Source organism: Aquarana catesbeiana, linkage group LG06 (genome assembly GCF_042186555.1).
Source record: "Aquarana catesbeiana isolate 2022-GZ linkage group LG06, ASM4218655v1, whole genome shotgun sequence".
Lineage (NCBI taxonomy): Eukaryota > Metazoa > Chordata > Amphibia > Anura > Ranidae > Aquarana > Aquarana catesbeiana.
In genome coordinates, this window is record NC_133329.1 from 151,773,159 (window position 1) to 151,796,004 (window position 22,846).

General features: G+C 41.8%; 1 protein-coding gene across 2 annotated transcripts in view; it reads left to right on the plus strand.

Annotated features, from left to right (window-relative positions):
- DNAH3 (dynein axonemal heavy chain 3) overlaps positions 1-22,846 on the plus strand; it is an 827,768-nt gene that overhangs the window by 595,571 nt on the left and 209,351 nt on the right. For both annotated transcript variants that reach the window (XM_073591059.1, XM_073591058.1), the window contains exons 35-42: positions 7,879-7,990; positions 10,883-11,124; positions 12,575-12,675; positions 12,788-12,893; positions 14,532-14,661; positions 20,323-20,559; positions 20,781-20,884; positions 22,005-22,299. In XM_073591059.1, coding sequence (XP_073447160.1) covers positions 7,879-7,990; positions 10,883-11,124; positions 12,575-12,675; positions 12,788-12,893; positions 14,532-14,661; positions 20,323-20,559; positions 20,781-20,884; positions 22,005-22,299 — 1,327 coding nt within the window. The remainder of the gene's footprint in view (positions 1-7,878; positions 7,991-10,882; positions 11,125-12,574; positions 12,676-12,787; positions 12,894-14,531; positions 14,662-20,322; positions 20,560-20,780; positions 20,885-22,004; positions 22,300-22,846) is intronic.

The following is a 22,846-nucleotide window of genomic DNA, read 5'->3' on the forward strand; positions in this document are numbered from 1 at the left end:
TATATTGTGGAATATTTCTTATTTCTATTATGAAGACTGATGATTTAATCTAAACTTTTTCTACTTTACAGTTTCATTAAAAAAAAATGATGCAGTAGTGAGTCAAAAATATACCGTATTTATTCGCATATAACACGCGCCGGCATATAACACGCACCCCAAGTTTAGGAGGGAAGCTTAAGAAAAAAAACTTACATTTTAAATGCCCATCAATGCAGCCTTATCAGTGTCCATCTACAGCCTTGCTCATCATTGCAGAATGATCAGTATCCATCTGCAGCCTTGCCCATCATTGCAGAATGCTCAGTGTCCATCTTTTTTTTTTTTTTTTGCTACTTCAGCGATTTCCTTGAGAGGTATTAAAAATCACCATTTAGCTCATTTTTGTCCCCTCTCATTATCGTCACATCATAGTAGCATGGCCTTCGCTTTTGTTTAATTTTTATACATTTTTAAAAAAATCTTTGTTTATTCTTTACAAAATTAACCAAACACACCACCAAAAATGAACCCAAAGTATGCTTCGTGGCATCTCAACCCCAACCCCCCCCCCCTCCTGCTGCTGTCGTGCTTCAATATAACATGTATCATTGCAAGAACTTCTCAGCAAATCTCCCTGATTTTTTAAAGAATCTCCACTTTGCCCACTTATCTCTATCCAGGTCTGTTTCAATTTCAGGCCAAGTGTCATCACACTCCCCCGCCTCTAAAATATAGCTTTCATTAATCCTTATTAACCATTCTCGGATATTAGGGTCCTCCACCTCTTGCCAATTTTTTGGGATTAGAATTTTTGCAGAGTTAAGTAATACCGGAATTAGAGATCTATTGTATTTTCTAGTGTGACCGTCTGTCCCATGGAACAAGCACACCCAGGGGTCCACCTTAACCTCACTACCCGTTATCTCCTGTGTGATCTTAATTACCTCCTGCCAGAAATTTTTTATAATTGGACACTCCCACCAGAGGTGGGCCATCGTTCCCCTAATCGCGCACCCCCTCCAACAGTTTCCGGAAGTTTCCGGTTGAAGCTTATTTATTCCATTTGGTGTCATGTACCATCTGGCAAGACATTTGAAATTTGCTTCTATCGTTCTCGTGTCCACTGCTGATTTATGTGTTGCGTTAAAAATGGCCTCCCAAGTCACTCCGCTAGATGCAGATCCAGTTCGGCTTCCCATTTAATGCAATATGACGGTTCCACTGCTTCCCCCTCATCTCTCGATAATTTTTATAGTTCTGTTATGTTCCTTATTGTTCTATTCTTCAGGAATAATTTCTCCAATGGCCTGAGGTTCTTCTTATCTCTAATGGGACCAGGGAGGCTTTTAATAAAGTACGCAAGCTGGTTATATCGCCACGTGTCTATTTTCATTAAGTCCTTGAGCAGGTCTAACTCCTGAAAAGTGACAATTTTACCATTTTTCATTATATCTATCAATTGTGTATCTTTATTTTTTATCCAATTCCCTCCCAATTTCCTCATCCCTGGCTGAAAAAACTCATTATCTTTTAAATAAATAAATGGCGAGTTAAACTCCCATGCATTTTGTTTGTGTAACTGATCCCATAACTTCAAAGTGTATCTTGTTATATTGTGTGCCTTGGGGCCTAATTTCCTAAAGTGTGGGGGATTACAAATTAATTGGTGTAGTTTTGCATTACTCAAATCTTTTTCTAAATGTACCCATCTTTTATCTATCGATTCCTTTCCCCAATCTAACACCCGTGATAATACTATCGCTCTTTGATATTTTTTAAAGTCTGGAAGAGCCAGACCACCCTGTGCTTTACCCCTGGTCAGGACTTTGAAAGCAATCCGTGGCTTCTTATTTTTCCATATAAATCTAGTGATAATATTATTTAAAACCCTGAAAAAGGTCTGCGCTAAAGGGATTGGGAGTAGCTGCATTTTATACAGGATCTTCAGGGCCAGAGTCATTTTAACCGTATTTACTCGACCAATCCAAGAGATTGGTAGATGCATACTTTTTTTAGTTTCCTGCTGGATCTCGTCAAGGAGTGGGATATAGTTTAAGCGATACATTTTCCTGGGAATTTGCTAAAGTAACTCCCAGATAACGAATTTTTTTACTCCACGGAAAATGGAATATTTCCTTAAGTTTAATTACTTCTTGTCTATCAACGTTGATATTTAAAACTACTGACTTACTAAGGTTAACCTTATAATTTGATAGCTCTCCGTATCTCTTTAGGGTAGCAAATAAGTTGGGGATCGAGATTCTCGGCTTGACAATGTAGAACAATATATCGTTGGCAAAAACCAAAAGCTTGTGTTCGTCACTCCCCACTACGCAACCGCCTATGTCCGGGTTCTTACGGATCAAGGCCAGTAGAGGTTCCAGGGTCAGGACAAACAGGAGGGGGGACAAAGGACACCCCTGCCTGGTCCCATTTTTCATTATAAACTCCGCCGACGGTGTCCCATTTACTCTAACAAATGCAGAGGGAGATTTGTACAGTGCATTAATCAGCATAGAACCACCCAGACCGACTGCCCTCAACGTCCTCAGCATGAATCCCCAGTCTACTCTGTCGAAGGCTTTCTCAGCGTCAATCGACAGAAGCATACCGGGGGTTCCATTTGCTTTCATCGCATCCATAACCAGGAGCGACCTGACACCATTGTCCCTCCCCTCTCTCTCAGGCACAAAACCCGTCTGATCTGGATGGATCCAATACGACATTTTGTCCTTTAATCTACTGGCTAATACCTTGGCGTATAATTTAATATCAGCGTTCAGCAGTGCTATCGGCCTATAGCTCGAACACAGCGAGCTATCTTTCCTTTCCTTAGGTATTAGTGTTACTGACGCAGTCAGTGCCCCCTCACATAACTCTTCCTGACCCCCCAACCCATTCCAAATCTGGCAAAGCTTAGGAATCAAAGACTCATCCATCTTGTCCTCTCTTTCCGTGATACCTATCCCACCTTGCCTAACCTTATAAAGGGATGCATAATAACTTTGATAATAACTTTGAAACTCTTCGGCTATGTCTCTGGAAGTATATTTCAGTACCCCCTTTTTGTTTTGGATCCTAACTATATAATTGGCCCCTCCTTTCCTCTTCAAAACTGATGCCAAGCGCCTTATTACTCCATCTGAATCTCTCTTTTAAATTTTTGTTTAAAATACGCTTAGATTCTATCTCCATTAGGTCTTTTAGTTCTTCTCTTTTTATTATTAGCTGATGTAAGAGCACATTATGATTCCCTCGAGTGGCCTTATGTATCTGTTCAAGGTGATGTATTTCTTCTATGAGATCTATTTTCCTTTTTGAGCTTGCTTTTTTCTCATTTGCCCCTACTGAGATCAGAATGCCCCTTATGTAAGCTTTAAACGCCTCCCACAGGACTGATCCAGAAATCTCACCATTGTCATTTATCGAGAAAAACCCATCGATTTCTTCCTGAATTTTGCGACTGATGTTTGGGTTATCGATGAGCTTTTCATCCAAATGCCATGAAAGTGGGGACCTCCGGAAACCCGGGATCCCCACTCTCATCAAGACTGGGGCATGGTCAGACAATGTGATGACTTCGATCTTTGTATCCTTGACGTATTCTAACAATCTATGATCAACCATAAAATAATCGAGCCGAGAGTAGGACCCGTGGACTGAAGAAAAAAAAGTGTAGTCCCTGTCCTTCGCGTGCTGTACTCTCCATGCATCGATCATTTGGCAGTTATGCAACTTTTGTCCAATTTTTTTTAATAGCTTCCCACTTACTCCCTGTACTCTGGCTGTACTATCCAATAATGGATCTATGCAGAAATTGAGATCTCCTGCCAGAATCACCTCGCCTGCCCTAAAATCCATCAACTTGTTCAGGACCTGGGACAGGTATTCAATTGGATTTTTATTAGGGCAATATATATTTGCCAGAGTAAAAATCCTTTCTCCAACCCTCACCTTCAAAAAGAGGTAGCGACCCTCCAGATCTGCGCTCCTCTCCAAGAGCGCAAACCTGGTCTTTTTGGAGAACCCAATTGCCACCCTTTTGGCCCTCTTTATCGGAGAATCACTATAGAACCAATTAGGGAAGCAGTTGGAAAACAATCTAATGTGAGTGTCCTGTGAAAGGTGGGTCTCTTGTAGAAACACCACATCTGCATTGAGGTGCTCCAATTCTCTTAAAACCTTGTGTCTCTTATGCGGGGAATTCAACCCTTTTACGTTATAAGTCAAGCAAGTGAACTCTGTCATTCATTCTTTGAGTAGAACTTCATTGCAATGACGCCTGAAGCACTTTGGACTCCTCTGCGGAACCTCTGCAGGACCAGATCACACACCCCCACCTCCCGAAGATAGCTTTCATTTTAGAAGGCAGGTCTTCGCCATGTTGTTCTGGTAAGGCACGCAGTCTCAGATTTTGTCTGCAACTTTGGTTTTCTTGCTCTTCTATTTTATAGAGAGTATCTCATTGGACCAATTGCAGATCCTTTACTTGTTGTTTTATTTCGGCTATTTCTCAATTCTGTTTCTCTGAGGCCTCCTCCACTATTTCCACTCGCTTCAGCAAGTGGCCCATGTCAGTTCTAACGTTGTGGATTTCTGTTTTGATTACAGTCTGCAGTTTGGCGAATATCTCCAGTAATTCAGATTTTGTTAATAATGCTTCCACGGTGCTGTCTTCCGCCGTGCAGGGGACTTCCCTTTCCTCCCCGGATGTACCGCCGTAAGCACCTTGGTTCTTCCCTGGTTCTTTCTTCTTGTCCTTCCCACTTTGCTGTTTGCTTTCTTGAGCTGGGTTTTTAGGACTTCCCAGATTTGCCTCCTTCAGGTACTTCTGGATAGAACTAGAATTTAGGCTCTCTCTCGGCTGCTTCACTTCCGCTCCACTTTGAGGGCGCCCTCTCATTTTCACTGCCGCTCGCAAACCTCTTCTCTCTCTCCCCGCCCGCCAAATTTGTTCGCTTCTCTGTTTCTTGTCCCCACCACACTCCGTGCCTCCCCACCAATCCTTAGTGCTTATTTAACACGGAACCCTGCGATACCCAGCGATCTGCAAAACACTCTGAATCTTTTGGCGAAACAGTTCTTTAAGCTCAGATAAATTCAATACTGACTACTCTTACACACCCTGTAATCGATGATACTCAGGCGGTGAGAGAAAGGACAAAAAAAAATACATAAAAAAAAAAAAAAAATCCCCTTTTCTTGTCTTCCTTTATCTTCCTTTAAAAGCGACAAGGTTTGACATTAACTATAACACCACCTCCTCCATAAACCTTTTAGGACATTGATCTATGCAGAAACCGAACAGCACTTCACACATATTTGTATTGGTAACTACGGACAATACATTTCTTTTAGTGAACCTGCTCTCAATACAGAGTTCTCAACGCGTTACCTCAGAGACCTGAAATGTCTTCCCAGGGGTTCTATCCGGGGTCTCGCTGATGGCACCACACCTGTCCGCTTCATAGGTTGGATTCCCACTGAGGCTTTTCAGCCAGCCTTCAACTCAGGCAGCGCCCTAGTATAGCCGGAAGATTGTGAGATTACCCTCTAGCAGGCCGCTGCAGCTCGCCCTGCTTCTGGGATGCAGTGAGAGTAATGTGCTGCCCGGTCTGTCTGTAATCCGGAAGAGACACAGGGGTGTCAGAGAGGCTTATGGGCGGGTGGGAGGGGGGACGACCCGGGACGATCGTGGAGGGCGACTCAGACCCAGAGCAGGTCCGGTATGGTGGATGGGGAGCGGGAAGGAGAGCCCGCCCCGTGCGTCCCGGCAACCCGGGATCTACTGCCAGGAGCCGCAACCGCTGACCTACTTACGGCTCCGGCGGGATTGTCGGTTCCTCGTCTCGTGAGCAGCAGCTGTTTGCTTCCCGAGCTGCTCCGCCGGCCGCTTCCTTGGCGCCGCCATCAGGCCCCTCCCCCAGTTCGTGTACGTCACATCACGCACGGCCTCCGTTTTTTGTGTTTTAAGGTTCACTCAGTGTCCATCTGCAGCCTTGCCCAATAGTGTCCAGCTGCAGCCTTGCCCAACAGTGTCCATCTACAGCCTTGCCCAAAATTGCAGTATGATCAGTTTTAAATTGTTACCGCCGCCGAGATATACAGAGCTGGATGTCCTGTGTACTCGGCTCCTCTCGCAGTCCTGCCCAGTCCCGCCCCTTGGCCCGGCTCCTATGATGGACACAACACCGGTCCAATGGCGGGACGTAAATGCTAGGAGGCCGGACTGGGCGTGACTGCGAGAGGAGCCGAGCCTAGCTGAGTACACAGTACACTCGGCTCTGTCTATTTCGGTTGGCGCTCTTTCCCTCCTTCCCCTCCGTGGCAGCTTTTCGCCGTATAACACACACCCACGATTTTTCCGATTTTAAGGGGAAAAAAGTGCGTGTTATACGCAGATAAATACGGTAATTGTTAGGACTAAGTTCACCTGCTGGTGGCACTGTGCTAATCTGGGCTATTTGCTGCAGGTGTCTCCCAGAAGCCAGCCGCCTGTAATAATCAGTCACACCTGCGTTCAGCTATTAGGTGGCTATTTAAGGCTCCTCCTCCCTTTCCCTGACTATTCTGTTTGCCTCCTTGTTGCCAGAGATCCTGTTCCAGCCTGCACCCTTCTGTCTTGCTCCAGTCCTCCTCTGCCTTGCTCTGGCTCCCTGCTTAGTACCCCTTTGTCCACCGCTACCATGCATCACTGCATTCCCTGTACCCTTGTCAGTACATTGTATATAGTTGTACTTCGTCAGTAGTTTAGTTCTTTAGCTATTTTGTCAGTGGGGTTTGGTTCTGTTTGCTGGGGTTGTTTATGTTCACTGTTTGCTGTGTTCACTGTTAAAAAAATCTCACTTTTAAGTATATATAATTTTTGTTTGGTCACAGTATCTATGTGTAGCTACATGTCTGGTCTCCTTGCTGCAGAAACCTGACAGTGGTTCTATTTTGTTTAAATATAAAAAGAAAAAAAAGGAAACTGCATTCACCAAAAAGAAATCCATAAAGGATACTTAAGTAGCTATCTTAATGTCAAAAACGTAAGTCAGCGCCAATTCCCAATCAATAGTAAAAAGAACAATTCACCCATAGATAAAATATAGCAATAATCATTATCTCATTATCATTATCACTATATATTATTGTTATAGTAGACAATTAGTCCCTAAACACAGTGCTCTCAATTCCACAGTTGACTAAATGGTTCTCCGATATATAAAAATAAAGTGTCCAGATTAAGGTATAACAAAGCGTGTTCTCCCAGGAAAAAAGTAAACCACTATCCGCTTCCACCACATGTATCAAAGAGCTTCCGAGCAGCTGTGACCCTCTGATTAGGAGAAGTCATAGAAAGCATGTGTGTGATCATATGGATCCTTCAGGCTGCTATCAGACTCTGTGTCACAAAATTTGAGGTACTTCATGCAGTCTCTTCCTCACAAGAATGATGGTGTGTAAGGAAGAAAGACCCACACATCTTTAACATGATTTTTTTATAAAGACAAAGTATTGCACTTACATATGTTGCCAAAATACAAACAACTCCAAACATCAGCCGGCATCAGAACAGTCCCCTGATGACGTCAACTCATGACAAAATGCATAGGGGTGTGGCCTACGCAGTGATGTCAGCACGCATGCTTTTGCCTTCCATTCTGATGCCGGCTGATGTTTGGAGGAGTTTTCTTGTATTTTGGCATCAAGACTCTGACAGCGCCCTGAAGGATCCATATGATTTATTAATTTATGTTTGTCTACTATAATGATAATACACAATTTTTGGTATAATGATTATTGCTATACTTTGTCTATGGGTGACTAATTCTGTTTTGTTACCACTGTTAACACTTTAAATAGACAAATTATTTTGTTGTTAAATTTGTTTTGCTTTTTGTAACACTGCAGATTTATGAAATGATGCTGGTGCGTCATGGTTTTATGATTGTCGGAGACCCCATGGGGGGAAAGACCTGTGCATATAAGGTTCTGGCCAAAGCCCTTGCTGATTTACATGCAGGTAAGGGTGACAGTAATTATGTGGTTAGTTGATCCAGGTTCTCTTTAGGGAAGCATTTACAATTAGGATTCTAATGTACACTTACCATTTCAGTCCATCAGAAATGAACATTTATGGGAAAATTTTAATAGTCCTCATCACTTTCTTGCTTCCTATATTAGTATTTCCTATATTTGTATATCAACACTTTGACTTTGCCACATGCAGAATTCTACTCATTCAGCCCCTGCAGAATGCAGTTTCACTTCACATACAGTAATATTAAAATGTTGACAAACGTACAGCAAGGCATAAGAAGCCTTCTACAGTGGGCACATCATATGAAATGGCAACTCACTGCCAGAGTCCACAAACTAGTCATGTGGTCATTCAAGCAACATTTTAATACCTGGTTACGTAGATTGTCTTGTCTTTTAAGCAAATCATTATGATGATAGTTTTCTTTACCCATGCCATTACCTTTCAGCTCATGCATCTTTAGACCCCTTATGGACCAGAGCAATATTTAATATATCGGCCTATTGATTCAGCACTAATTTTCCTATGATGATCCAAAATTAATACATTGTATGAATATGAGTTTTTTTTTAAAGGAAAACCAGGCTTTCTTTTAAAGATATTGTCTTTCAAAAATAAAATATATTTTTTATGCAATTAACAGCAAAAATATTTAACGAAGTGAAAAAATGCCTGTATTTCACTTGTAAATGATTTTGCAATGCTTTGTACCAGAAACTTAATTTTAGTGTAAAAAAAAAGGACACATCATACAATATGGACATTTTATCTACAATAACAAGAAAAAAATGAGCACAAAAAAATATGAATCATTAAATTTGTAATGTTTACCTAAAGCCAAACTTTGTGTTGGATAGATTAGACAAGATTTAGGGCCTCATTCACACCATGTGCAGAGACATGAGTTTTTCTTCACGTGTTCTAGAGGGGCATAAAGAAAACAATTGTTCTCTGTACCCTGTTCACAACACTAATATTACATGCAGATTTTCTGCACATGAATCTGCAATATGTATGCAGTTTTCTGCACGGAATGGTGCGATGTCCATCTGTGCATAAAAAAAAAAGCGCTTGAAAACTGATGTCAACATGCATAAAAACTCACTGAAAACTAATGTAAACTTGTGTCTCTGCAAGTGAAATCTGCATGGTTTTTACATATGTACAGTGCACATATGGTGTGAACAAGACCCCAAACTCCTGTCAGTTTTTTTCATTTTTTTGCAAACTGTGTCCCGTTGTGAAATTTTATCTTCATTTTCTGTCCTGCAGACCTAACACGAGTGAGAGAAAACATAGACATAGAACTAAACAACCTGAAGTGAGGTCATTTTACAATAATTTTACGATTTCAAGCACTGCCCCAAAGACTTTGCAATTCTATTTCAAAGGCTTGATGAACTTGCATTGGCAGACTGCTGGAGGGCATGGTATCCTACTTATAAGACCTACTCATATTTTACACGTCTACAAAAAATATTTCAGATTAGATTTTTTATGCCATATAATAACTTAACCCCTTTTTTCCTTTAAGGCTGGGCTTTTATGCTTTATATAGCCAACAAATATGGTGGCAAAATGACCTACTTACCAAACCCATTCAATATAAAGTAAAAATAACCAAATAGATATGCAGCACCCCTGCCCTAGGCTGACTAAATTTAGTGTGTGTCTCTGCTGTAGCCAGCTAAGCTGTAATTTATTTTCCGGGTCTGGTCCCTAAACCTGGGGGATGATATTAGTGTTGCTCCTGCCTCTCTCTGAAGAATACTCCAGAAGTGCGGGAGGATCAATCCCTGGGCTACAAATGTTTATTGGACCCTAGCCAATTCCTAGAAGGGAGGGCCCAAAAGGTGTGGCTGGGGAGAAAATAAAGGTTTGGGAGGGTCTGATCAGAGCTCTTTCTTTCCTGGGGTCTCTTCCCAGGGAAGCAGCCTGTGTGACAAAAGAGCTATTGTTGTTAGACCTCAATATGTGTTTGGCTGAGGGTCTCTGATTAAGCTGGACCTAAAGAAACTTACTGGAAGACACTACTTATAGAAGCTGGGCTGGAAAGGGGCAGCTGGTTAGGGAGCTGACTCTGGACATTGTGAGAAGGACCTTTCTCCTAGGGTTCAAGCTTTTCCCGCATCCAATTCACATGGTAGGAGATTGTGACCGGCTCTCTATGGAGGTGGTTCTCACATCTCCGAAGTGGCTCTGGTGTGAATTGCACAGGAGTCCTGTGCATCTTCTGGTCCGTTTCAGGTCCAAATTCAGCCAAAAATTCGGACTGAAATTGGACCTGAAACGATGAACAGGGACGCTCCAAACCGCTGCTGTGAGCCACACCGAGCGGCAGTGTGAACCCAGCCTGATGGTTACTGTAGATTTAAAACAAATTTTAACCCTGCAACAGACCAGATGGTGCCATGTTGTAAATATAAATGTGTGCCTTTTATTGCCACCTGCAAATTTTTTACCTCTTCTGAGCTTGCTTGCTATGTCGTTAGCAATGAGTGTGGACTGGATGCATAACTCAGAAGAAGAATGGGGGAAGAAGGTTTGTCTAAGGCTGATAATTATTCACTATGGTCTGAGCTAAGACAGGCCCAATTTTCCTTCCTCTTCACAGAGTACATGTACAGTAAGTACATTCTTTCTGGTCAAGCAGCACAAACACACATGCAGTTTTTAGGGGAATGCATTTGCATTCTAAAGTCACATTTTATTGTATGTACGTTTTATAAAATATATTTTGTTTGTTTAAAAAATATATTTTGTTTGTTTAAAAAATATATTTTGTTTGATATGTCACGCCAAACTATGTGTTGTACTGATATTGAATAAATTAGAAGTGATCAACTTTAATGAATTGTTTTCTTGTTTTCCTAGCTAAATCAATGGATGAGTATGCAGTTGAGTTTAAAGTGATCAATCCTAAAGCCATTACTATGGGACAATTATATGGATGTTTTGACCCAGTAAGTCATGAGTGGACAGATGGAGTACTGGCAACTACTTTTCGAGAACAAGCTTCTTCTACTACAGATGACAGGAAATGGATTATATTTGATGGCCCCGTAGATGCTGTCTGGATAGAGAATATGAACACTGTCCTGGATGACAATAAGAAGGTAATGGCTTCATTGTGGTAACTTATGATAAGACCTGGCGGTATATTTCAAAAATAGTGAATGTAACATTCACAAACATTAACTTCAGATGAATCAATTACATAACACACATGCACCAAGAAGCTACAACCACAGTGAATGTCACATTCACTGCTTTGTAAATATACCCCCCAGTCTTTAATGTTAAGACTGTAATTAGGGATGCACCAATACCATTTTTTTTACAATGAGTACAAGTACCGATATTTTTTTTAGTACTCACCGATACCAATTACTGATACCTACCGCAACTGTTTTGTTTTAACTTCAGCTGTCAGTAATGGTACAAAGCATTGAAAAGTTATTTACAAATTAAATAAATTGTTTTTTTTTTAATTTAGCGCTTTTTCAATGTGAAATGTGTAAATATATGTTAATATATATGTGTAAAAATATTCACTAACAAAGCAAACAAAAAAAAGTTTTAATTGTTTATCGTTTATAAAATAGATGTGAACAAAAGAAAAAAAGCAGGAAAATAATTAAATGGTGGAGAATAGGGAGTTAATTAAGGCTGATTAGAGTAAATTAAGGGTTATTAAGGGGTTAAACAGAGGAACATGTGTTCATCCCTGATCTGCAGATGAAGAAACAGAAATATACAAAAATAAACAATGTTTCTTTTTATTTTAGTGTTTCAGGGCTGAGCAATGTTGTTAATAAACATTGCCGGCTGCTTTTTTTTTTTTTGACAGCTCCAATTACCGGACTTCTTTAACACTGGGCAGACCCACTGACAGCTCAAAGAACCGAGCCCGAAAGTATCCATTTCAAGTATTGGTGCATTTGCACGAGTACCAATACTTGTGCAAATACTCGGTATCGGCACCGATACTAGTATCGGTGCAACTCTTACTGTAATTATGCTGTCCAAATCTCAGTCCCTTAATTGCCATACATACCCGTAGATTTGATGTTGGTACGAGATACAGTATGTCCGACTTTAAAACTGATAGCATGATAGCAATGACCACAGGAAAGGATTGGCTTCAGTGAGTTTTCCAGCTGTCAAAAGTGCTTGTTATCACACACCGATATTATTCACATTGCTGCAAAATCTTTAGAGGAAGATGGAACAAATGTTTCTCCTTTTGTGTTCTAACACCCGATAGCCAAGTCACAGTTTTAGTATTGTACTATGTTCAAAGACAGGTCAGGTAGATTTCCCCCAGACTCAGAAACTGCTCTATTAAGTGATGCAATATATTGAAACAAAATGAGCTTCACTTTCTTTAACAATATATATTTCTATGCAATGAATGTGATTGTTTTTAACTTTAACTTGATTTAACAAATGCCAGCTCAAGGCAAGTAATACGAAGTAGGAGTTTTGATGTACTAAAAATGGTCAAACTGCAATAATTACATTTATACCCTTGGTATGTTTTCCCTTTTCCTTTTCATTTTTCAGCTGTGCTTGATGAGTGGTGAAATTATTCAGATGAATGCAAAAATGAGCTTAATTTTTGAGCCTGCTGACTTAGAGCAAGCTTCCCCGGCAACTGTGAGCAGGTAATTAGATTTTACTTCAGATGGTCAAAAAGGGTAGTAACTATCTTATTTTGCTCAGCATGCATTATCTTTTGCCTGAGGGTGTTTCATTCCTCTCTTTTTAACAATTCAGGTGTGGAATGATCTACATGGAACCCCATCAGCTCGGATGGAAACCTTTGAAAGATTCCTACATGAAAACGCTGCCTGAAAGACTCACAACTGAGCACAAGGAATTGGTGAGTCAATGAATGACTCAAAATTAATTTAATACAAGCTACACAGGCCACAGCTTTGGTGATTTGCTGTCAAGTATTCAGCAGAACTGTTTCTTATTGCAAGTGGGAGATGACACTTACACAAAACTTGATTAAATTGTGACATGCCTTACAAATATCAATATGGAAAAAATAAAACTTGTTGGCGGGTCTGCAGGGAATCATATATCTAAAATCGATCCTGGCTTTGCTGATGTTTAGAGACACCGTGATGGTTACTTCAAGAATTTGACACATAGGAGGAAATAAATTGCTTCTGTTTTCCTATTGTGCATATTTATAATGTTTAGAGTTCATTAGTGCTATAAATGCACATACAGTATGTAGTTAGATGGTAGCTAGTATGCCAGTTATTTGTAGCAGAGCAGAATTTATAAATCAATATAGCATATGTAGTAATTGTAGTAAAAATACTGCACAATCTTAGAAACAGGTAGGGTGTTTATAATATAATCACTGTTATACCATATACTGTAGGAAAAGCAGAGAGTGTTAAAGTACATGGCAGCAAAAGAAACCTTGCATTTTACAAAATGCTTTCTCCCCATTCTGAACAATTGCTATATCATGGTGAACTGAAAAGGTCCAAACATTCACAATCATGACCTGAAATACAGAAACCATGAACTAGGGTCACCTAAGTCTTAAACTTGGGTCACCTAAAAATTTCCAGGAAAGCCAGTAATGTTAAATTTATAGTAAGAAAAAAGCCTGAACGAATCCAGTTTGCATAGATAAGTTAATATGTGTACTTACAACACACTTTATACCAATTATTGTCAACCTTTTTAAAGATAAGACCCCATGTGCAAGAGTGGCACGGGAGCCCGGGGAGTTGAATAGTTTTGTATTTATTCTTTTGTTTCTGAGCATGCGTAGTTTTGTTCTTACGATTTTTTCCGTACAAAAACTATACTAATGAAACAAAAATCTGATGTTGAGTTCACATCCAACAAAAATTTTATAGTCTGCACATCCAGCTTTTGTCAGAGGAAAAAGCAAAATCGGCTGTCAAAAACGAATGATCCGAAAATCGGCAGACAGCTCGTCGTACACATTTTTCCATCTGATTTTCGTATTGTGTGTACAAGCCTTTAAGCCTGGCCACACTTTAGGAGACTACCATCATGTGTGCTGGTCTCTGCCAGCATTGTTATTTCTGTGGTGGTGCACAATAGCATAGAACCAATCACAGAGGAACAGTCATTAAGTATGCAAACATTGTTCTTTAAACTATATTTTTGTGCAGTATAATGTATGTGTGTGTGTTTGTAAGTATGTATATTGAGTATGTGTCTTTTTTTAAATATAGTTTGTCTATGAACAAATAAAAAGAACCACATATAAATTATCCATGAAGCAGTTCTCTCCTATAGCTCCCCTTGGACATAAAATAAGAATTGTGGCACTGAAACATTTTCTATGGTCTCAGTATAGAAAAAATGGTCTTAAGTCATGTGCAAACTTTTGATTTACTAACAAATATGACATGTATTTAAGGCTTTTGTTCACAGTTTTTTGATTTGTTGTAAGCATTTTAGTTTACTTTGGCTTCACGGTGATGGTATTTCCAAACATTGTACTTGATTTTACTTTCAGATCAATGACATGTTTAATTGGCTCATTCAGCCGTGCTTGAATTTTATCCATCTGGAATGTAAATTTCTCATACAGACGTCTTCCATCCACCTGACATACAGTATGATGAGACTCTACACCTGCCTGCTGGGTAAGGCTGTACATTACATTTGGGGTGAGGATAATTACATAAAACAAATGACATTTCATTATTTTAACAACAGTTGTTTCTTTAGTTAACCACTTGCTGACCGGGCCATAGCCGAAAGATGGCTACAGCGCAGTCTGGGTGGGCGTCCATGGACGTCCTCCCAGAACCTTGCTCCCGTGCACCCCCTGGGGCGCGCACCCGGGTACAACCGTGACCGCCGGGTCCGCATCACGGATCACGGTAAACAGCCGCTGATAGCGGTCCCCCCCCTCCCCTCTCTGTACCGATCTGTACAGTGCAAGGGGAGAGGGGGAGAGATCGTTTGCAGCAGCACTGTGGGCTGGATATGTAGTGCCCACAGCGCTGCTCAGTGCCCATACTCTGCAGTACTCTGCCCATACTCTGCAATACTCTGCCCATACTCTGCCCATACTCTGCAATACTCTGTCAAAACTCTGCAATAATCTGCCAATACTCTGCAATAATCTGCAATACTCTGCCAATACTCTGCCAATACTCTGCCAATACTCGCCCAATACTCGCCCAATACTCGTCCAATACTCGCCAATACTCGCCAATACTCTGCCAGTACTCTGCAATACTCTGCAATACTCTGCCAATACTCTGCCAATACTCTGCCAATATTTTGCCAATACTCACCAATACTCTTCCAAAACTCGCCAATAAATTTTAACAAAAAAAATAATTTTTTTTTTTTCCTTTTTTGATTTATAGCGCAAAAAATAAAAAAAACCCAGTGGTGATTAAATACCACCAAAAGAAAGCTCTGTTTGTGTGAAAAAAAGGACAAACATTTTATTTGGGTACAGTGTTTCATGACTGAGTAATTGTCATTCAAAGTGTGAGAGCACCGAAAGCTGAAAATTGGTCTGGTTAGGAAGGGGGTTTAAGTGCCCAGTGGTCAAGTGCTTAATGTGTGATATTCCTCGACACCTTTTTATGGAAATAAAAAAAATCACACTCTGAAAGGTGCTTTGTTTTAAATCTCTTTCTGATAAATATACATTTTTTCTCCGTGTTCATACCAATGCAAAGCATCTGTATGTGTTGATGTACTTATCTATTTTCTTATACAGCCTAATTTTGGGGGGGAATGAAAAATAACTCTCCATAGCGCACTAAACCTGTAGGTAAATAAGAGAACTAGAATCTTCACTAAGTTAAGTGCTTCCTGTCCAGCCAGTGTACATAAACAGCAGGGTGGGTGCCCTGTTATCCCAGCAGGACGCATAGGTATGCCCCTCTGTTTGCGTGCCTCAGTGCCCAGTGTCTCTGATCACCACCACACCATTTACAGTGTCCCTGATCACCACACCAGTTAGTGTCTCTGATCACCGCCAAAGCAGTCACGGTGTCTCTGATCACTGCCACAGCAGTCATTGTGTCACCATAAGGATTTCTTCACATGTGCAATGCTCTCTGAAGAACCATCCATGTTCGGATTAATCTTTAGAGAGCATTTGACAGGCAGTGTGGAGGCATTGTATCGCCTCTTCATCACCTGCTTTAACTCCTTGGACACTTGGACTTGGAAACTCCCGCACAAGCAACCCCATTTACTTGGATGGATCACGATCAGCAGGCGTACAGAGGGTACAATTCCTTCCACAGCTGCAGACCATTACAGCCACGGCAGGTGTGCACCCCAGCCACTACCTCTGCAGCTAAAGGGGGTAGTGGTTGAGGGGTGCTTCAAACTCAAGGTTTTGCTAAAACTAGCTGTATAATCCCATACCAGAAGGGACAGGGTTAACTAAAATAACAGGAGCTGCATATAAACTCTGTTGCAATAAACAGGTTCATCTATGTAACAAGCCCCTGCTCGCTCGGTTCCACTCCTCTGCGGCTATTGAATCAGATTGCAGATCGCAACATCTGATGGTTCGGTCATCCGATGCTCCGGGATTCGAACTACAGCTATGTGCCGTTCTAATCCAGTTGTGATAGCTCAGAACAAACACCAGGCAGGCTGTATGTAAGTTCAAACAGGAATCTCACTTTTATTGATGCACACAACACACTTTTATACACAGCAGTTTGAACACCCTGCCCCCAACAACCACTTTCCTATTGGTCAATTGTAAAGTACACTAGTTTTCACTTAGGTCCTCTTGTCCATGCAAATGAGGACTTGAAACAGGGTCAGCAGAGATTGGTCTGATAGCTTGAATAGGATTACTGATATGTATAATGACACAGAGAAGCCCCAGGGGGTAATTAAAGTACATAAACAAATGGTCAAACACAGAACAATGCCCTCCTTCCAGACCATGGAGCCGTCTGGAGGGGGTTGGCCTTAAGACAGGGCAGAAGACCCCCCACTGTGTATTAGAATCAAAGGAGAAATACTTCAGTATTCCAAGCTTCATGACAATCCAGTATTCCAAGGTTCATGACAATACTCCCCCCTGGGAAACAGTCCAACAGCCACAGTGGGACCCCAAACAGGTCAACTCGAGGATGTTGGAAAAGTAGTCTTAAGGTTCCAGGTCCGTCTCCCAGGATAACCCATCCGCATTCCCGTTTTGAGGCCCTGGCCGATATTGTATGGTGAAATTGTACGGTTGCAACGCCAGGCTCCACCTTAGTAATCGGCCGTTCTCTCCTGCCACCCGGTTAAGCCATATCAAGGGATTGTGGTCCGTCATGATGGTAAAAGAGCATCCATACACGTAGGGTTGCAATTTCTTTAAAGCCCAGACTAAGGCCAAACACTCTTTTTCCACGGCAGCATATCCATCTTCACGGGGTAACAACTTGCGGCTGAGATACGCCACCGGGTGCTCTTTCCTGTCATCGCCAACTTGACTTAGTACGGCTCCCAGTCCAAACATGGAGGCGTCTGTATGAATGACAAAGCATTTGTTAGGATCGGGTGCCGCCAGTATGGGAGCTTGCGTTACGGCGTTTTTTAACTGATGAAATGCTGTCTCGCACTCCGGGGACCACAGGATCTGTCTAGGGAGAGTCTTTTTGGTCAGGTCCGTCAGGGGTTTGGCTATGTCACTATAGTGGGGTACCAATTTTCTGTAGTACCCTGCTGTCCCTAAAAATGCAAGTACCTGGGTCTTGGTTCTGGGAACCACCCAGTTTAGGACGGCCTCGATTGTTGCAGGTTCTGGTCTCTGCTTCCCACATCCCACTCTATGTCCCAGATATTGCACCTCAGACATCCCGATATTACATTTGTCTGGCTTCAGGGTCAGGTTAGTGGCTCGGATCCTATCTAGCACTATTCCCAGGTGTCTAAGATGTTCCTCCCATGTCTGGCTATAGATTGCGATGTCGTCAAGATATGCGCATGCAAAATCTTGCAGACCATCGAGGAGTTCATCTATCATCCGCTGGAAGGTAGCCGGAGCATTCTTCTTCCCGAATGGCATTATCCGAAACTGTTAAAGGCCGAACGGGGTGATGAAGGCCGACTTTGGAATTGCTTCCGCTTCCAAGGGAATCTGCCAGTAGCCCTTACATAAGTCAATAGTCGTCAGATAATGTCCCTGAGCTATTTTGTCCAGCAATTCATCCACTCGGGGCATAGGGTAAGCATTTGTCACAGTACAGTCATTCAGTCGCCTATAGTCCACACAAAATCGGGTCGTGCCATCCCATTTTGGGACTAATACTACAGGGGAAGCCCAGGGGCTTGCCGATGGTTCGATCACCCCTAACTCGAGCATCTCCCTAATCTCCGCTCTCATCCCTTCTTGCACTGCTCCGGGAATCCTATAGGCTGGTTGCCTCAGGGGCTTCTGCCCAGGGGTCTCTACCTTGTGCACAGCTATGTGAGTGTACCCAGGGAGTGCCGAGAACATCTCCTGCCGGTCCTGGAGTAATTCTCTGGCCTGTTCTTGTTCTTGGGATCTTAATCTATCTCCTAGCCGTATTTCCGCCATTCTCCGCTCATGTTGCCGCTCTAGTTCTCTCTCTTGTCGCTCATCCTGTAGCTGGATGTCTCTAATGGCATTCTGTATGGTGGTCTCTGATGGGTTGGCACCATATAATGCCAACCGCTCTCAAACTTGTTGCTGAAACAAGTCACCATCCCTCTGATCCATCTTGGCTAGCTCACTGATCAGGGTGGCCTTGTTCTTTGTCCCACCGGTCCCTCCATGGCTCTCAAGTAAGTCTTTCAGCGTGGCTCTCCTGCAGGCTGCATAGCTGGTCATTCACTGTGGTGGTTTGGAGTGTCCCAGTAACTGGAGAGCAAATCCCATCGCTGCCAACCAATGTAATGAGCCCCTGCTCGCTCGGTGCCACTCTCCCGACACTCCTCTGTGGCTATTGAATCAGATTGCAGATCGCAACACCTGATGGTTCGGTCATCCGATGCTCCGGGATTCGAACTACAGCTATGTGCCGTTCTAATCCAGTTGTGATAGCTCAGAACAAACACCAGGCAGGCTGTATGTAAGTTCAAACAGGAATCTCACTTTTATTGATGCACACAACACACTTTTATACACAGCAGTTTGAACACCCTTCCCCCAACAACCACTTTCCTATTGGTCAATTGTAAAGTACACTAGTCTTCACTCAGGTCCTCTTGTCCATGCAAATGAGGACTTGAAACAGGGTCAGCAGAGATTGGTCTGATAGCTTGAATAGGAGGACTGATATGTGTAATGACACAGAGAAGCCCAAGGGGGTAATTAAAGTACATAAACAAATGGTCAAACACAGAACAATGCCCTCCTTCCAGACCATGGAGCCGTCTGGAGAGGGTTAGCCTTAAGACAGGGCAGAAGACCCCCCACTGTGTATTAGACTCAAAGGAGAAATACTTCAGTATTCCAAGCTTCATGACAATCCAGTATTCCAAGGTTCATGACAATCTACTAATATACTGAAAGGTGACTACTACACACATACAATAGCATAGATCTAACTATCTGGCACTGTGCATGTGAGATAATAACAATAGGACAGATATGAGTCTGTCATATGGATTTAGATCATACTCAAGAAATTATGGGCTTAAACTATTAGAACATAGGAATACTTGTCCAATAGTCTCTGCTTCAGGTCTGGGTGAAAATACAGCAGTATCTGTAAACACAGTTCTCTGTGTTTACTTCTTGTAATCTCTCTCTCTCTTTCTCTCTCTCTCTCTCTCTCTCTCTCTCTTTCTCTCTCTCTCTCCCCCCTTACACAACCATCTCTGTTAACATCCAGCAGAAAATCAATGGCCTGTATATTAGTACATGAGAGACAATAGAAGTGGCTGTCTCTGCTGAGGCATCCATCTTTCTGCAATGGCTGTGTGCTCAAGAGTGCATTGCTTTCTCTTTCATAGAGATCATAGGTTCTTCTCTGACTTGCTTCATCCCTGACAGCAGGAATGAAATGAGGGAAAGCTAAAGCGCAATGGGTGCAATGACATTGATGTACTGGTACCCTAATGTGAAAATGTCTTTGTAGGCCAACCTAATTCAGCCACACACAAATGGTTACTGTTTGTTTATTTTAATTACATTTTTTCATACTCTATGAAACTCAGTACAAGCATATAAATCCAGTTAAGTGGGTAGATTTGCAAGAGGTTTATGCACTTGCTGTATTGCACGTATATATATATGCTTTAAAAACATGTGCTTCATATTGGTTACATCTGTTGGTCATGGTTCTGCAATATTTCAGATGAAATCATCAATTCTGGAGAGGAGGGTAAAGAGCCCATGTCTAGTCAGCAGATCACTTTGTGGCTACAAGGTCTTTTCCTTTTTGCTTTGGTTTGGACCATTGGTGGCACCATAAATGCTGACAGCAGAAAGAAGTTTGATTGTTTCTACCGGAACCTCCTGATGGGAATGAATGATCAACATCCTCGACCAAAGAGTGTTAAATTAACCAAAAACAACTTGTTCCCAGAGAAAGGTAAACTAGAATCTACAAAAATGTGTTTTTTTTTACATACAAAAGGTTCCAAAAGTTTTACATGTTGTGTCTTTATATGTTTTAGTTTGTATAATGTAATGCAGCTCTTTTGAAGTTTGTTCTGTGTTATTTGTCTTTAATCTTAATCCAACCTTTTGGTGGGTTGTTTGTTTTAAATATCCAACCTCTCACTACTAATAAAGAAATATCTCAAATTACAGGAACTGTATATGACTTTTATTTTCACAAACATGCCAGTGGACAGTGGAATATGTGGACTGATTACATTACCAAAGAGGAAATGACCATTTCTCCCACTGCCAAGGTAACTATTTACTTCTAGTGATAATGTTTTTTTATGTTTATTTGCAGTGAAAACACATTTTCTATATATCCATACAGTGATTCTGGTTAATTTTCTTAACCACTTCCCGCCCGCCCCATTATGGATTGACGTCCGCAATGTGGCTCCGTTATCCTGACTGGGCGTCATACGACGTCCAGCAGGATAAGCTGCTCGTGCGCACCCCTGGGGGCATGCAGTGCGGCGATCAGCATCTCCGATCGTGTTAAAGAGCCTATGATGTAGGCTCTTTACCACGTGATCAGTTGTGGCCAATCACAGCTGATCAAAGCGGTATCCAGGAAGTTCCGGTAATCAGCTTTCCTCGGTTCGCGCTGATAGGTAGAGCCGATCGGCGGCTCTCCTGTCAGGGGGGGGTGTGCTTAGTGCATTGTTTGTCAGCGCAGCCCCCATCAGAGGTGCCCACCACAGCTGCCAATCAGTGCCCATCAAAATGCCAGTCAGTACCCATCAAAGTGGCAATCAGTGCCCATCAGTATTGCCTGTCAGTACCTCCTCATCAGTGCTGCCAATCAGTGCCATCTATTAGTGGCCATCAGTGCTGCCTATTAGTGCCCATCAGTACCACCTATCAGTGCCCATTAGTGCTGTATATCAGTGCCGCCTATCAGTGCCCATCAGTGCTGCCTATCAGTGCCCATAAATTCTACATATTAGTGCCTCCACATCGGTGCCCATGAGCGCCACCGTATCAGAGCCGCCTCACCAGTGCCGCCTCATCAGTGCCTGTCAGTGCAGCCTCATCAGTGCCCATCAGTGAAGCCTTGTCAGTGCCTGTCAGTGAAGGAGAAAACAAAGTTTTATAATGGAAATGAAGAAAAACTCTTTTTTTTTTTTTCTGTCTTTTTTAGTTTGTTTAGCAAACGATATAAAACCCCAGTGCTGATCAAATACCACCAAAAAAAAGCTCTATTTGTGGGAAGAAAATGATAAAGAAATTTGTTTGGGTACAGTGTTGCATGACCACGCAACTGTCATTCAAAGTGAAAGCTAAAAATTGTCCTGGGCAGGAAGGGGGCAAGTGCTCTTTATTGAAGTGGTTAACTAGAACCTAATCATTAGTACTGCTTTGTTTCCTTAGGTGTCAGATCTTATTATACCAACAACTGAAACTGCCAGACAGTCATTTTTCTTAAATATATATGTAGAACATTCAGTTCCTATACTGTTTGTGGGACCCACTGGAACAGGGAAATCTGCAATAACAAACAGTTTCTTGATAAAACTTCCAAAAGATAAGTATATTGCAAACTGCATCAATTTCTCAGCAAGAACCTCTGCAAACCAGACCCAGGATATCATCTTCTCGAAGCTGGATAGGAGGAGGAAGGGCCTATATGGCCCCCCAGTAGGGAAAAAAGCTGTTGTATTTGTGGGTAAGGAAACATTTTTTATATTAGCTTTTTTTCATTGGGTACAAAGTCAGCACTTATTGTTGTGCTACAAAAGATAGATTCCACATGTTTTAACTTTGGTGCAAGTTAAGAAACCCTCTTTCAACATTACAGAGGTCAGTTAATACAATTTATAATAACGGGAACAGATTCTGTTTACCACCCTAGTTTGGCCTGAATAAATGTGTTTTTTAGCTTACTACAAAATGTAGCCCTATATGATCGTCATAAACACCGTACAACTATATGTTATTAAGCACAAGATGCATTTCTCCCTATCAATAACAGCAGGGTGGTGGTTGTATTGTTTTTACATTAGGATGAATAGCATTGATGTAATGGTACAAGAAATAAGCATGGATACTTCCCTAGGACTTATGATTCTTCCCCATCCCTCCCAGCTCAAACCACCTGCAGTATTTTTCATAGGACTGACAGTTGCTCACTTAATCTTCACTTAATTTTATTGGCACATTTCAACCCAAGGGCTGAGTTGAAGAGTAATTTCTTTAGAAAATGCGATGGCAAA